Below are 16399 nucleotides of genomic sequence, written 5' to 3' on the forward strand. Positions count from 1 at the left end.
GAGATTAATAAGGCAAAATTCGGAACTAAAGTATCAGAAGCACAGAGCGTATACAGGGTAGGTATGTTGGGACTTCGGGTAGATTTCGCTTAGTGTAAGTGCGAGCAGTGCGCACGCATAAGGTACACGTGTCGTTAATCTGTGGTTCAGTCTGTCTGGCGCTTGTCGATCGTTTGCACCGCATCGATGTATATATTTTACTGGTGCACAAAATGAACCGTGCATCAACATCACTGTGTTCAAAGAACAAAACCAATAAAACATGATTTTCACACAAAAACAAAAACATAATAATGAATATTTACTGCAAATCAGTGTGACTTCTGCTGTTGCCTTTCAGAGATCAGTTCATAAATGCACGGCTTTGCCTTGGCAAGTGCCACTCTCATGTTACTTTCGCAACAAATTCTGTTCCTTTTCTTCGTTTTTATGTCCAGCATCCTCGAAAAAGTTTGCTCGCCAAAATATGTTGTAACAAACGGTATGAAAATCTCCAGAGCTTTCTTAGCAATAACAGGGTACGTTACCATTTGTTGACACCAAAACGTTGAGAGCGTTGTTGTTCTGAAGAGTTGCTGTTGAGCCTGGCTCTGCTGAATTTCCGCCGAACCCCTGAGATTGACTCACCGAACCCCTGGGGTTCGATCGAACCCAGGTTAAGAACCACTGGACTAGACTCAAAAAGAAGCACGATTATCCTCTTCGGACTTCAGGTACCTGAGACGATAGTACAAGTGTTCGTGTTTTCATAATAGTTTTGTAAATAAAATCCGTTTATTCGACTTCATTTCATCCCTTATTTTTCATTTTTGGGGCCCCTTTAATCCGTGTCGTAACTAAAAAAATTGAGCTCGCATTCAAATGTTAACAAAAGACCCCCCTTTAGAATTTTTTTTATTAAAATTAAATTGATTATTTTTACATACCTCCTTTACAGTTCTTATTAAAACTTTGTTCGATTGTTCCGACGCTTTCTTCATTTCTTTCTTTATTTCAACGTCGTTTTTGTGCTTCCTATTAGTCGAATGAATAATTTTTAGAAAATTTTACTAATTTCAATTTTTTTTTTGAAAAATGTGTAGTATTTTCATTTAAAACCTTTTCGGCCCCTAAATCTACAACGCCCGCATGCACCGCATACCCGTGCGGCATAGTAGTTACGCGTCTGCTTTTAATACACTGGATCTGCTGTTGGTCATCCCTGGCGTATCAACATGTGCTCCACAGTTTACAATCTACGTAGTGAAAATGTTTCACAAGCCATGTATTTTATTAGGGCTTTGCTTACGGTGGGCATTTGTATATTGATTTGTCTGCAGACAAATATCTAGCAATTTGTTTGTCGTAGAAATTTCCCAAAGAATAATAATTTGTCTGCCAACAGGTAAAGCTTTTAAAAACTCAACACATTATTAATAGGTTTTTGAGATTTTTTTCTTATTAAGCTGTACACTAATATTCAAATAAGATATTTCTACATACATACCTATATGTATATGTACATATACTAACATAAAAAAATTGGAAAATAGAGAATGATCATTGGATCAGAAACTAATGTAACAGACCCAAGAAGTTTTGCATACATATTTATAATTTTAACATAATTCGTCAACTTATTTAAGAAAACATATTATATGCTTATTATTAAACTATTTTGTACTTTTATTCCAGTAATCATGGTACTATGGACGAAAATATAAATATGACATGTTATAAATGTGTAGATTATATATTTTTAAACTGCATACTAATATGCTAGTATCTAAATATCCCTGGCAACTTGATGTTCGATGAGGCTCTCATCGCGAAGAATTTATCATAAATTTATTTATAGTCATTGGGGATTTATATAAATGCTTATAACATAAGTTGTTTTAGGAATAATAAATAAACAAGTGAATATTCAATGTCTAAATCCAAGAACAGGCTATTATTTAATTTGCAGTTATCTTTTCTAAAAAATATTTATCAACAATTTATTTATGAAAATATTTAATAAGTTTTTGGAAATTAAAAATTTTGATCGAAGGGTTTTTGGAGACTAATAATGTGAAAGAAAGCTAAATATTATACATATATAATAAATCAAACAATTTGTCACGTACAACAAACTTGTTAATGCCATTAAAAAATAGGAGCAATAAAACGTTTTAGCCTTCCAAGTTATTAAAATAATAAGCAACTGCTTTTGGCATATATGTATCACTATTTTATAATTGAAAAATAATTTTAATAATCCAAAAATGAAAATTGGATAATAATAAAATACAACTAAATAATAGGAGTTTATTGTGATTTCTGGTTGACCGGTTCTGATTCTTTTCAGATTTATATTTAGATGCAACGTGAACGGAGATTCTCACATATGTATTCAGCAACTGTCGTTATTTATCAACCTCATTTACTGTCATCTTCTACATTTTTTTAGATTCATTTTTTAAGTCAAAATAATAAAGACTGAAATTATGAAAATATTTTCTAAATTTATTTTATAAAATATACAATCAAGTTTAATTTAATAAAAACTGTTTTAACAGTTATGAGATATTTTATCACAAATTAAGGAATTAATAGTTTTATCATACACATGAACTTTATATAATAGAATATTTTGGTATTAAATACTTCTAGCTCACAGATAAATCAATTTTTATAGCATATGTATGCATGCTATTGAATAGCGTTCCATTCTGTTTGTAATATTTAAATACATATTCAATTTTGAATTCATATGTGGAGTAAAAAATATAGCATATTAAATAAAAACAATTTATCAACATGTAAATATTCTAAAAATATAAAAGCATAAAGACTATATATATATTATGTGCTTTTGTATTCTCTTTTGGTGCGTGGAACAAAACACAATGCCGCTTTTCTTATATCTTCATCATTATTATATTTATCTCTTAAAGTTGCATTAACTTTGGACAGGGTTTCTTTTCCTAAATAATTTGTTATATATCTGCCAGCTTCGATCAGTTTTATTAAATCAACTCCTGTTACAGCTCCCAAGCCATGCAGCATATATACTAAGTCTTCAGTCGCTAAATTTCCTGAAGCTCCTTTAGCATATGGACATCCACCTAGACCCGATACAGAAGAGTCGACTGAAGTGATTCCGGCCTATGAAAATTATTGATGGATGTTACATTACAAGAAAAAATAATAAGTTACAATTTAATAATCAAAGAAAATGGTTACATTTAAGCCAGCCAAGACGTTTGAAAGAGCTTGCCCTAAAGTGTCATGACAATGAAGTGCTAAATATTGAAATGGCGATACATGAGACACTTCATTCAACATTCTTTGGATTGAACCTGCAGTTCCCACACCTATGGTATCCCCTAAAGATACTTCGTAACAGCCTAAATTGAATAATGCAGCTACAACCTTAAAGAAATATTAATAAGTTGTTAATTTTCGTAAATTAGCATATTTGATTTGGAGTGGATCATAAAAAAAAAACACTTAGTCTCACAAGATTTAAAGAAAGCGAAAAAAATATATACTTTAGAAACTTGTGAAGGCTTAATAGGTCCTTCGTATGGACATCCAACAACGCATGAGACATATCCTCTCATACGAATTTTTTTAGCAATAGCCTGTTCACTAATAGCACGGAACCGTTCAAGAGATTCATCAATGGAACAGTTCACATTCTTTCGAGTAAAAGTTTCACTTGCGGCACCAAAAATTGCTATCTCAGTAGCACCAGCGCCTAACTAAAATATAAAATTATTTTCTTATTCAGTAAAGGTATTTAATTTAAAAGTTTGCCATCCAAACTTACTGCAGCTTCAAAGCCTTTAATATTTGGTACCAAAACTGGATAATTAACGCCGGGAAACTTTTTAATGCCTTTCATTACGTCAACATTGTCGCCCATTTGAGGTACCCACTTTGGGCTAACGAAACTGTAATATTTAGTTGATAATTAGTAAAAAATGTATGCTGGAAATATTTCAACAATTTATCAGATATTAACCTAGTAGTTTCTATGGTAGATAATCCAGTTTCTGACAGTAAATTTATAAGTTCAATTTTGACATTGGTGGGTACCATTTTTGATTCATTTTGTAGACCATCTCGGGGACCGACTTCGATTATATTCACTTTAGCACTATCGGAACTCTGAAAACATGTAAATGATTGAAAATTGGAGAAAGATTAAAACATTTATATACCTCACATCTCAAATAATTTACATAATATCTGCAAATGTTTTTCACACGCGTCGATAAGAATCTTGTACATTGGAGTGATGTTAACATTTTGTAACTGAAAATTTTGAAAAGTTATATTAAATCAGAATTACTTGTACAATGGTATTTGAAATAAAATTTGTATCAATACGGGCTATGTTCGCAATTATTGTTGCAACAGCTGTTAATCTACGTGTCACATTAGGTTATGTTTACAAATGAAACTGTCATACAAGTTTTCACGCAATATTTGATTAAGTTGCGTAATTCAAGCGAGCGCTTTTATTCAAATTCAAAAAATTTTAAATTATTTTTTTCAGTTGCTTTATTGTAGTCCATAAACACCAAATACATACTATATCCACTAGAGTTTTACATATTTTAATAATATGAAAAATAGGTTCGGTGATTATTCGGTGACTCGTGAAATATTGTACTAATGAGAACTCGAGTGTCAGATATTCCGCATTAGCGATTTTTATGGCAACGATTGTCGTGCGCGCGATCGCAATTTGCGCAATAATCCGTTTAGCGAAAAATAAGAGTACAAATTGAAATTAGCATTTTATTATATGTCAGTAAAACAAAAAGGAAAGACTGCGAAGGCAGCATTTCAAATGCTTTTTCTTTGATTCCAAATTAATTCCCGTAAAAAGCATTAACGGTTACCAAAAACAATTTATGCAAGTAATTAAAATACATTAGACATAGAAGTAGAATGCATAGAATGGTCATTGTTAACAAAGGTATCGTCTAAAAGCGATCCATCGAAGAGAGAGACGGAAAGTTAGAAGAGAGACCAGAGAGAGAGAGAGACGACGTTTAGCAAACAATGAGCAAACAATGAGCAAACAATGAACAAACTCTGCCGCGCAGAGTTTTTGTAGCAACATTTTTGGAGGCTGAGAATTGACGAATTTCGGTGCTACAGGAGATCCGTGAGAGCGATTTTCGTAGAGGCGGTTATTCTGTTAGCAATTCACCTTTAGGATGTAACCCGTTCACCGAGTCCATAAAATCCCCATTTGACAGAACCCCACATATTTTTTTCTATTTTGGATATTTTCGAGATTCGTGTATATCATTATTTTTAAATGAGTAGAAAAAACTTACGAATGTATTGAGATGCGCGCGAATACTGATTTTAGCACTTGCGACATTTGTTAGCATATGTAGTTTCAAAAAGTGATGTCGCAGCGAAGCGTTAAGAATTGGTATTTGAGCGTGAAACATGAGCCTAACTATAGCCCAACAGAACTAAAACCCATTTTTATATTGTTTTCTTATTGTCCATATCGTTGATTTGAAAAATATGTACCACATATAAAAAAAATCGATAGTCGGACATGGTTTGATTTACTGGTTTTAAGTCCTGTTTGCGCTGTGTTTTAATGTGGCGGTTGATGTTCGCGATCGGAGTGACGGTTGGTCCCCTACTGAGGTGAGGCCAGCTCAGTTCTGTCAATTCGCTGACTTAATACCCATTTCGTTCATATTTGTCGCTTTATATTTAGTTTTTATGTGTCGTGATAGTATATACATTATTTTGGATACAATACATTACAATAAGGTTTTCATATTGACTCTAAGACGGTGTCATAGTTCTCATAAATACCTATAATATGTATGTACAATTTTATGTAATAGTGTTACTCTATTTATATATTTTAAAATTTTAAGGCAATCAAGATTTTTTTCGCATTTCAGTTTTGTTGATACACGCCCTTCACAGACAATGGAAGAAAAACAATGTTTGACTGGTTTTACCAAGACGATAAACAGTTGTATACTCAGTGGCGAATCTCCACTCAAAAATTGGTTGAAGGATTCGCGTACTGCAGAGAATAAATTCCAAAACAAACATTCCAGTTTATTAGAATATTCCTTATTGGAATGCCAGGTGATGCCCGAATCTTGCAACTCATCGCCGGATATTGAACTGCAACATAAACGACTCTTTTCTGGGGTCGTATCTCCGCTCACGTCGAATATATCATTTCTGAACAATTTCGATAATCAGACTGAAGAGTCAGACGAGAGTTTTATTCGCATGGAAAGACTCATACGGGGTTCCAGTGAAGATATACGCAATGAAAGTGATCATAGTAATTCAACCACAGACGTGAGCGCCGCTGAAACCGTAAAAAATGCTAAAGATTCCATGAGATTGAGTGATAAGGTATGTACCGATTTTGATAATATCAGTACAGATCCAGTAAAAGTTGATTTTGAACCTGATAGTTTATCGAGTGACGTTGGCAATGAAAGTTTAAATACAAGTGCACGCGATGTTGAGTCGGTTCAAAACAGTCCAAGTCATGCATCTCAAGATTCATCGAATGATACACTGAAATTCAATGATACTATTGAAGAAATGGAATACTTTATGAAACATGGAGCTATTTGCCCTCCCGAGCGTAAACATATCGACGCTTCTGATATTAAAGTAAATGAGTTGAGTGTAAAAAAGAATATTGATGTAAAAGTAAACGAGTTGAGTGTAAAAATAAGTCCCAAACCAAATATTGGAAAAGAACGGAAATTTTTTAAACCCAATGTAACTGAAAATAAAAAACCAACTCCAGTACATAAATTGACTCCATTTAGAGTTCCAATTAGGGCTAAACTTACTCCTAGAAATAAAACGATTGAGGATAAGTCTCAGACTCTCAAAACTAGATTAAATTATCCGGGTAACAAATATGAAAATATTTTAAGTCCTATCAGATTTTATATAAAAAACAGTGCCTCTGTGCCTATGGTTAAGAATGTAAGCCCGGCCAAAAACTATTGGGATCGTATTCCTCCAGGACCTATAAGCATGGCGTCCAAAATTAGGGGAAATATTGGAAAGGAAAACTTGCGGCTACCAGAGAAAGCTTACAAGTCACCGAGGGCGACAAAAGTGGTTAGTAATAATAAAATAGTTAGTAAAATTTGATTTCCATCTAAATATTCAAAATGTGTATGGTTTGTATTCTTTCAGGTTGAACAACCGACGATAAAGCGACTTCCACATAACAATAAAGTGACAATAATGGCTGAAAATATTCCAAAACCAATGTTATTGAAGCACGTAAAACGAGAGAAATCATCCAAGCCGTCGTCGTCTGTTTTGAAGTTTGAAGATTGCAATAGAGTGGATACAATAGGCGTTGAAGATAGTTTTGTCCATCTTTCTGTTAAATCCGTTGATGTTTCACATTGCATCGGCAAAGCAGCCGCTAGAAGCAAGACCTTAAAATGAGTCGTTGATATTTTTCACAATCGATATTATTAATTGAAAATAACTAACATTTAGTATAATCTTAAAAATGTATGTAAAATTTATTTAAACGTAATAAAAGTTGATTTTAATCGATCATTGTTTAATACAAAATGTGTGGATATCCAATTACATTCCTGGTATTAATTTTATTTAAATACAAAGTATCAATAGTGTTGTGTTTGTAAGAAAATTCCATTTTGCGTAATAAGTACTGTTATATATATTATATTTATTCTTGAGACGGTCGAAGATAAGTGTCTGCTCTGCCGGTTTATATTATCTGAAGTCTCACTATCATAATGCAATCTCGGGTCAATATGCAACAATAATTTGCATATGCGACTGACTGCAATCTGATAGTTAAAAGGTGACGACTGACTTGTGCAATGCTCGCGAGCATATTGTCGAAAAGTATTAAGTTTTATATGTACATAAGTACTTAATGCTCATGGCTTAAATTTTGAATGTGATGTTTTAGGCGTCACTATGCAAATAAGTTAGAATCAAGTTACAATCATTGCCTTAAGTGTAATGATTTTTTTGAAAATAACTGATATTTTTTTGAGTGTCATGATGTAAGCCTATTTTTTTAAGGTTCAAAATTGGTTGAATATATTACTGAGTTGAATGCCATCTATTCAATTTTCTTAAAATGAATATATACCAGTCAAAAATTTGTTTTTTGTGGAACTATACTGAAACCTCGTTTATGTGACGTCACGTCTTCATACAATTATGAAGAATGATTATTTGAATTTAATCCATAATTAATTTGGCAAAAGCCAAAAAACTGTAAAAATCGCACATTTTTTAAACGCTCATATCTTGTAAACGATCACTAACCAACAAAAATCATTATCATATTCGAATTCAGTGGGTCAATCTTAGTAAAGATTGGTTAGTCTCCGCTCTGGTAATTTTTTTTGTTGCTCAGTGTAATTACTACTAAAAGTTGACGAGATTTTGCTTGTAATCTGCCCACTGAAATTGTCGTTTTATTTTTATTTTAAGCAATTTTTGACTATTTTATCATGACTTAAAAATTTCTGAATTTTATAATAATCCTCAAAAATTTGTATGTACATTGGACAACCAGAAATAGATATTTTATATGTTGTAATATAAAAATGTGGCTAATGCTTAATTTCAGATTATATGTATGTAAATTGATTTGAAAAATTTTAGTGCTGCAATAAAATCAAAAACTGTTAAAATAGCATTTATTCCTTAGAACATATGGTTTTCAAGTATGGCAACATAAAAAAGAATACATCACATTCGTAATTATTGTAATAGAAAAAATAACAAATAGAAAATACAAATAGAAAAAAATTACATTTATATTTTTGATTAACATAGAATCTGGTATTTTTGGTGTGTTAAATAATTAACATCATAAGTTAATTATAACATTTATAAAATGCATGTAGTATAATAAATGTAATGTTCAAATCATTTCACAAAACTGAGACCCATTGATTGTACCATGAAACACAACACGTCCGTATTTTCCTCGATCTAAAACAAATAAAATCAAATATATCAATGACTTATAACATATTCACTTTGTAACACATTTGACGGTTGGGATACTTACAACTTTAGCCGTCGGTTTTCCAGCACCGTGACCAGCATTGGTTTCGATTCGAGCGAACAAAGGATTCTTTTGACACGTAGATTTACGGGCGTTGTATTGCAATTGCGCAATGAACTTGAGCGAATGGAGTGGTACAACGCGATCATCATGATCTGCCGTCAGTACCAATGTGGCCGGATACTGGATGCAATCTGATGAAAACAAATCGTCAACTTCATTATCGTGTACATTACATATATAAGAAACATACAATGAAACTCTACGAGATATTTACCGGGAGTATCAAGTTTGCGAACATTGTGCAAGGGTGAGTATTTGATAAGTGCATCAAATTCTTCTTTATTGTCAGAACAACCATAGTCAGAAACCCAAGCCTGACCTATAGTGAATTTATGAAAGCGTAACATATCCAAGACGCTAAAAAAAAACTCGATGATTTAATACAACATGAAATACAAATGTTTTATTAATGAATAGTTTGTATCTTCGCTTACCCGACTTGTGCAATGGCAGCGCCGAATAAATCTGGTCTTTGATTGATGCAAGCCGCTACAAGAAGCCCGCCGTTCGAAGCGCCTTGAATTGTTATTAAATTAGACTTGGAGTATTTGTTGGCGACCAGGTATTCAGCAGCTGCTTGAAAATCATCGAAAACATTCTGTTTGTGTTGAAGACGACCACCGTTGTGCCATTTCTTTCCGTACTCTCTATTAAACCGAATCAAAGTTATAAATTAATGAAAAATTGAAATCATATTATTGATTTCATAATGCAAATAAACACTAACCCTCCTCCTCTAATATTGGGAATGGCTACGACACCATTTAAATGTTGTATAAACATCAGTCTTGTAACGCCAAACGCAGGTTGCAGGGAATAGTTGAAGCCGCCATATCCGTACAAAAGTACTGGATTGTTTCCGTCCAATTTCAAACCCTAATTTTTATAAAACAAGCGACAATTTATTGTCCAAAGTGTTTTTATAAAGAAAATAATTCTGACACATTATGTATTATTAGAGACCCGTATTTTGTGCACTTTGCTATGAATGCTAAAATTCAGAATAGATGCTAAATTCGTAAAATATGCGAATAGGTGCTAAAATAACAACCAAAAGTGAAATTTGCATAAAATTAATAGACAATTTAGAAGGGTCTTCCTATCCCTTTGCCCATTTATTATTTGAAGAAATTGAGGAGATAAAACAGAGCTTGCAGTTTACTATAGACAGTGTTTTTTCTGTCGAAACCAAGTAACTGCTTTTGTCTACTACTGTAAATAAAAGAAGACGGTTGGAGCTGTGTATCCAAAAGGCTGCTCAAAAAAGCGTCTTAAAACTAGACTCGCACCCAAGACTAAATGAGACAAATCTATTCCTCCGAACATTGAGTAAACTATTCAATCCATCTGTGGCAGGTTCAAAATCTAATATTAATGTTAAAGAAACGGTTTTGTTTTTTAGAAACCTGCCATTGTTTAATGTATTAACAGAGGCTTAATGTTTGGAAGGATATCAGCACTTTTTAGACAATTAATAGAGAATATAAAAAGTGAATCCACGCCGGAAATATATTGCTATTATTTATGGCAACAAAAATTAAATATGAAGAGTTTGGTTGTGCCGCTCTAAAATCAATTTGGTGTCCCGTCAATAGTGTGGATGCTGAAAGGTATTTTAGTAAATACAATATAATTGTTACCGATCGTCGCACGAATCTCAAAAAATAATCTGTAGAAATATGCTCCATGTTAAGTTTTAATCAATTTTAATTGGTACTATATTTTTATATTCATGTTTTTTTATTGTAATATTAATTTCAAAATATTTTTGAATTTTTCTATTATTTTTTAATGTATTTAAATTGTATATAAATTTTATTAACATTCATCGAAATTTTTTATTATTTAAAATTAAACTCTTCATAAAAATAGATGCTAAATTGAACATTTTTAATGCCCTAAAACGCTAAAATGCAAAATGAAAATGCTAAAATTGACAAAAATAGATGCCCAAAATACGGGTCTCTATGTATATGTATTATACATCCTATTTCAACAAACCTTTTTGGACACGATAAACATTGGAATTTTAGTTCCGTCTTTACTCGAATAAAACACTTGGTTTGATTCATACACAGATGAGTCGAATCCGGTTACGGTGACTTGTCGGAAAATCTAAATGAAATTTCAAATGAATAAGCAAGCTCAACATATAATATTATACATCATTATAGAATAGTGAAACACACTTTTGGTTCATCTGACTTGGTAAAATCGTAGTGGTAAATTACACCCGGTGTTAAGAACGATACAAATTTGTAAAACATTTCCGTTTGTTTTTTCTTCCCGGAGAATCCAGTAACTGTGCCAACATCTAATGGGAGAGTTTTGATAAGATCACCAGTTAAAAGATCGTGTATTTGGAGTACACTCTAAAACAATGTGCAAATTAATAAAAATAAAAAATGTACAAAAAAAAAAACCAATACATATGTATATGTATATGTACGTACTTTTACATCTTTGATGTAATGTATAATGAGTCTATCATTATTAACACACCCTACCCAGTCCAAAACATTTAATTCGTGTTCCTGTAAAATAACAAATATATATATTGCAGTATTTTGATATATGTATTTATTACTCGGTTATAAATTTTCGATGTCTTACGGGAACGAGTACAGTCCAATTTTCTTCTTCAGGTTTAGATAAATCAATATTAATTAATCGATAATTGGGGGCATCTTTGTTGGTACGAAATACACAATTTGAACCTTCATTTGTTATATACTATATAAATAAATAAACAATATAAATATTATTTTACTTATATATATACTTATTGACAGAATAAAACGTGATACCTCAAAATCTCCTTCAAATTTGAATACAACTTGAGTTAATTTCAATTTACCAGAAATTACTGGAGTTAGACTCAAGTCGGCAAAAAACAAAAGATTAAACCGACAATCCTTGGCTGTTCCGACAATCAAATACTTTCCACAATCGCTGACCTCAGCTTCTCTGAAAAAATACCTTTGTAAAAAAAGAAACAACCGTTTGGAATAAGTCCGTTTATATCACTGTGTTTGAATTGATTTTCAAATATGTACTATATAATATTTCAAATTTCAGACACATACATTCTCCAGTTCGGTTCATCGGGGAACTCCACAACAAGCACATCTTCAGATTGAGGAGTGTTTAAGAAATGATAATACAGTTTATGATCCTTATTCGGATCGGTTTCTGAACCGTCAGTTTTTCCCGTTTGTTCAGGATAGCGCTAAAATGCACAAGTGAACAAATTAACAATGTGAATCGCTCATTTTATTTCATATACATATGTATCGGGCACGGTCTGTCTATACACGAATCTGATGTAGACGCTTTGCAAGTGTCAATGTAACTTGAGTGTTTAACCCTTTGCCCGTGGCAATAAATATTGCGAACAAGCACTGTACGCGGCACTTTTTCCGCGAATTTGGCAATCGAGTTTTCGATCTTAAATACAGATTTTAATATTTACTGAAGTAACCAGATATGTTAATTAACACATAGAGTATTATTTTAAACAATAAAATACATAATATATCTCGTAGTTTTGGATTAATTGTCAAATAATCATTCTTCATAATTGTATGAAGACGTGACGTCACATAAACGAGGTTTCAGTATGGTTCCACAAAAAACTAATTTTTGACTGGTATATATTCATTTTAAGCAAATTGAATAGATGGCATTCAACTCTCAGTAATATATTCAACCAATTTTGAACCTTAAAACAGTTGAAATAGGCGCATATAAGGCTCAAAATCCCGTGCAAAGTTCAGAAATTCTATGGAAGACAGCCGCGCTACAGACTTGTCGCCCAAAGCTTCCATAGAAGACGGCCGCGGGCAAACGGTTAAAGTAGGTTTACGCAGAGCCACGCTGAACCGGTTCTGCGTAACTTCGAGTGAACATACTATATTAGATTCGGTTCAAGTTCAGTATAAACTGTATGGACGACACGCCACTGAAATGTTCATATTTTGAAACATAATATCTTACAGAATAAAACACGCCTTTATTATCCTTACTCCATGATAAACCAGAGAATTTAATTTTCTCCAAAACTTCTGGATAATTCTTTCCTGAAATGAATATTTATTATTATATAAAATTAATAATGAATTCATTCTAACGAGTATGAAAACTATTTTAAATATACCTGTGTTAACATCTTTAAAGTGAATTTTTATCCAATCAGATCCGCTTTCACTGAGACCATATGCAAAAGTGTTGCCGTCTTCAGAAAAAGCAGTAACCGAGATAGCAACTGTACCATCTTCCGATAATACATTTGGATCTAAAAATATTCTGGCCTCTCCGTCTAAGGAATCTTGTACATACAGCACACTAGATAATGTAGATATGTGTCATTTTATTACATTTTCACATACGGAAGAAAAGTATTCATCATCATAATAAACGTTTTAGGTATTATTTGTGTCAGTAATTTTATTTTTAACAAACCTTTGGTTTTGTAATCCAGTATTTTTATAAAAGAAATATCTATCTCCTCTTTTAGAAGGACACGAATATTTTTGATAATTCCAAAGTTCCGTCAGTCTTTCATTGATGTCCGACTTGAAGGCACATTGGTTAATGTATGGAGTTGTTACTGAATTTTGAAGGTCTACGAATTTTTTTGTTTCATCGGCTTCCGGATCTTCTAACCAACGATATGGGTCTTGAATCTGCAAGTAATGAAGTGAATTTAATTAAATATACAAATTAGTTGTAAATATTAATTATAAAATTAAAATAAATTATTTAAAGCACCTTAATATCATGATAGATGTCAACTATAGAGTCATCTCTACGGGTTTCAGGATAGCTGAATGCCATGGTTGACTTTGGACGTGATGGGGTGTAGAAATTTGATGAGAGATTCTAAAAAAATTCAATCACATGAGTGTGAGATTAAAAGGTTGTGTATATTATATGTTTTGTTCAAGTTTAATTTTTTTAAGAAAAACGTAGTACAATACAATAGTATTCACTATTGAAATCAAATAGGCATAACGTAAGTATTACAAGTAGCTAATGGCAGCAAAACATTGTGCAATAATACTAAATAGAGACATTCTAAATTACATTTATATATACGGTTTTTATTATATCATAAAAGTTATATATTTTTATTTTATTTTATTTATTGAAAAATCAACAGACAACAGGATGTACATAGATATGTATAAAAAAACAAAAATAGTAGATATATAATATATGTAACATCTGAGTCCAATAAGAGATTTTTACAAAAATTATAAAAAAAAATGAAAAAGATAAATATAAGGAAAACAAATGAAAAAGAAAAGAATAAAGGCTATAACATGACAAAATATGTAGAACATTGCATAATTAAACTATAGTATTAAAATATTGGAAAAAGGTTATAAAATAGAATATAAGAAGAAATTGAAATTTACAAATATAAAACAAATGAAAAAGGTAAATACAAAATAAACAAATGAAAAGGAAAAGAATGAAAGCTGTAATATGATTAAATAGTACATTACATAACTAAACTAAAGTATAAAAATATTGGAAAAAATGGAATAGGAGAATGGATTTGGATATTTGTGAAGAAGTCAGTGGTATCTTATCAGAGTTTGCCAATTTATCTGATTTTCATTGTTCAAACGGTTTCATTGTTAATCCTACCTGCGGTCATAAATATCTGAATTCATTCGTAAAAATGTATGTACAGGTTTAAATCCATATATGTATGTCTCAATGGATTAATTAATTAATTGTCAATTTCGTGTTCTTCAGCCTTTCGAAATACAGTGATTCATGTAATAAAAATGCTGCAATGTTTGTAAGTAATTGTCTAGGAAGGTGCATTGGGGTCTACCTGTCGGACCTTCCTGGTATATATCTATGTAAAATTAATAAAAAATAAATCAAATTTTGTACAATTATTTGAAGAAAAACCTTTTAAAAAATGAAAGTAATCATTTATCTAGTATCGATTGAGATTAGACATGAACACGAGTTGTATCATTACTAATGGAATGAAATTGATACAATCTCAGCACTTAAAAAGTTGGGGTCTCCCTCACGGGTCCGAAAGTGAAACGCCCGAAAACGCAAATATCGGAAGGCAAACATCGAAAATCAAAAGATCTCAAGTCGAAAGATTAAAATAAAGGTTGCATAGTAAACCGTACTATGTATATATAATATATGAGTGGCATGCGGTGAAATTATCTCTCTTTTTTTGTCATACAGCCTTGTTTAATGTGCGCGCGCAGAATACGGGAGGAAAAGCCTGTTCCTCTTGTTCCTGTTGTATCCTGCTCGCGCAAATTACGTGAGTATGTACCGTTTACCATGCACCATTTTTTTTTGATCTTTCGACTTAAGATCTTTCGATTTTCGATCTTCGCCTTCCGATATTTGCGTTTTCCGGCGTTTCACATTCGGGCCCGTGAGGTAGACCCCATCACTAATGGAATGAAATTGATACAATTTCAGCACTAAAAAAATTGTCATAGTGAAAAATGATTATTCTCCCAGTCGGTAATACAAAATTTATCGATGCTGTCAACACCGTATAAAATATAACAATTCAATTGTTTGAAACGGTAACGTTCGAATTGAATTGTAATTTGTTTATATGCATAGATATGTACGTGAAAGCAAACGTCATTGTGAATGACACGCGACATTAAATGTGTAGTAGTGGGAGAGGGGGAAAGGGGCAGACGTACAATAACGGGAATTGTAGTAATGAGTGGAGAATGGAGAGTGGGTCAATCGAGACGGGGGGCACTCACGGGGGGCGCGAATAGAACAAAGTGAGTGGCGGAGGCCGAGTTGGAGTTGGAGTGCGAGTGCGAGTGCGAGTCTGAGCGTCGGTTTGCTGTCACTGCGGCGACCCCACTGCTGAAGCTCCGACTCCGACAACCATTCACTTTCGCGGCCGCGCTCTCGCTATAACTATCGCCGATGCCCAGCCTGCGACTACGACTACGGCTACGAGTACGAGTACAGCTACGGCCGATGTTGCCAGCTGCGATAATTGTCGATGTCGGTGTCGGTGTCGTTGGCGCGAAAGGGCGTAGCGCGAGCGTGGACGACTTCGCCACGCGGGTCGACGCCCGCACCCGCACCCCCAGCCCCAGCCACATCGCTGACATTATGACCGCCATGCCTACACCGAAGCGTGTGGCTTTATCAGCGCACGTAACAATCATCGTTCTCTCGTCTTTGGTCTCCTACGGCTAAGCTTCTCATCCTCTATACTCGTAGTATAAATCGATGGTAGAC

General features: G+C 32.9%; 3 protein-coding genes across 7 annotated transcripts; 1 reads left to right on the forward strand and 2 right to left on the reverse strand.

Annotated features, from left to right (window-relative positions):
• Window positions 1-2276: 2276 nt before the first annotated feature.
• On the reverse strand, window positions 2277-4661 carry Hmgcl (hydroxymethylglutaryl-CoA lyase). Of its 3 annotated transcripts, none has more exons than XM_077439912.1 (7): window positions 4565-4661; window positions 4212-4284; window positions 3992-4137; window positions 3797-3920; window positions 3516-3728; window positions 3208-3396; window positions 2277-3129 (listed from the first exon to the last, which is right to left on the reverse strand). In XM_077439912.1, exons 2-7 carry the CDS (start codon window positions 4275-4277, stop codon window positions 2827-2829), a joined length of 1041 nt encoding a protein of 346 aa, XP_077296038.1. In that variant the 5' UTR covers window positions 4278-4284; window positions 4565-4661; the 3' UTR covers window positions 2277-2826. The 3 variants fall into 3 exon arrangements, with proteins under 3 accessions (XP_077296038.1, XP_077296036.1, XP_077296037.1); XM_077439910.1 differs by having other exon boundaries at window positions 4360-4631; XM_077439911.1 differs by lacking the exon at window positions 4565-4661 and having other exon boundaries at window positions 4212-4357.
• An 889-nt stretch (window positions 4662-5550) lies between these two features.
• sip2 (septin interacting protein 2) lies at window positions 5551-8686 on the forward strand. 2 transcript variants are annotated; one of them, XM_077439909.1, is made up of 3 exons: window positions 5551-5832; window positions 5916-7116; window positions 7195-8686. In XM_077439909.1, exons 2-3 carry the CDS (start codon window positions 5944-5946, stop codon window positions 7453-7455), a joined length of 1434 nt encoding a protein of 477 aa, XP_077296035.1. In that variant the 5' UTR covers window positions 5551-5832; window positions 5916-5943; the 3' UTR covers window positions 7456-8686. The 2 variants fall into 2 exon arrangements, with proteins under 2 accessions (XP_077296035.1, XP_077296034.1); XM_077439908.1 differs by having other exon boundaries at window positions 5589-5649.
• LOC143918164 (prolyl endopeptidase) lies at window positions 8660-16399 on the reverse strand. Of its 2 annotated transcripts, none has more exons than XM_077439907.1 (16): window positions 15907-16399; window positions 13904-14014; window positions 13595-13818; window positions 13290-13477; window positions 13130-13212; window positions 12220-12362; window positions 11941-12100; window positions 11747-11866; window positions 11587-11667; window positions 11323-11505; window positions 11135-11248; window positions 9861-10009; window positions 9568-9780; window positions 9348-9490; window positions 9074-9264; window positions 8660-8994 (listed from the first exon to the last, which is right to left on the reverse strand). In XM_077439907.1, the coding sequence occupies exons 1-16, from the start codon at window positions 16324-16326 to the stop codon at window positions 8929-8931; spliced, it is 2589 nt and encodes an 862-aa protein (XP_077296033.1). In that variant the 5' UTR covers window positions 16327-16399; the 3' UTR covers window positions 8660-8928. The 2 variants fall into 2 exon arrangements, with proteins under 2 accessions (XP_077296033.1, XP_077296032.1); XM_077439906.1 differs by having other exon boundaries at window positions 8680-8994; window positions 11941-12112; window positions 15907-16293.

This window comes from Arctopsyche grandis, chromosome 10 (genome assembly GCF_051622035.1).
Source record: "Arctopsyche grandis isolate Sample6627 chromosome 10, ASM5162203v2, whole genome shotgun sequence".
Lineage (NCBI taxonomy): Eukaryota > Metazoa > Arthropoda > Insecta > Trichoptera > Hydropsychidae > Arctopsyche > Arctopsyche grandis.

What these genes read in the sequence shown, in the direction of transcription:
- Hmgcl (XM_077439912.1), bottom strand. Translation starts at nt 4,277, where the DNA reads ATGTTAACATCACTCCAATGTACAAGATTCTTATCGACGCGTGTGAAA. An exon ending in AAAACATTTGCAGATATTAT is followed by an intron (nt 4,138 to 4,211) that starts GTAAATTATTTG and finishes ACATGTTTTCAG; the next exon opens with AGTTCCGATAGTGCTAAAGT. An exon ending in AGCCTTCACAAGTTTCTAAA is followed by an intron (nt 3,397 to 3,515) that starts GTATATATTTTT and finishes TATTTCTTTAAG; the next exon opens with GTTGTAGCTGCATTATTCAA.
- sip2 (XM_077439908.1), top strand. Translation starts at nt 5,600, where the DNA reads ATGTGGCGGTTGATGTTCGCGATCGGAGTGACGGTTGGTCCCCTACTG. An exon ending in ACGGTTGGTCCCCTACTGAG is followed by an intron (nt 5,650 to 5,915) that starts GTGAGGCCAGCT and finishes TTCGCATTTCAG; the next exon opens with TTTTGTTGATACACGCCCTT. An exon ending in CACCGAGGGCGACAAAAGTG is followed by an intron (nt 7,117 to 7,194) that starts GTTAGTAATAAT and finishes GTATTCTTTCAG; the next exon opens with GTTGAACAACCGACGATAAA.
- LOC143918164 (XM_077439907.1), bottom strand. Translation starts at nt 16,326, where the DNA reads ATGATTGTTACGTGCGCTGATAAAGCCACACGCTTCGGTGTAGGCATG. An exon ending in ACTGGATTACAAAACCAAAG is followed by an intron (nt 13,478 to 13,594) that starts GTTTGTTAAAAA and finishes TACATTATCTAG; the next exon opens with TGTGCTGTATGTACAAGATT. An exon ending in ATTGGACTGTACTCGTTCCC is followed by an intron (nt 11,668 to 11,746) that starts GTAAGACATCGA and finishes GTTATTTTACAG; the next exon opens with GAACACGAATTAAATGTTTT.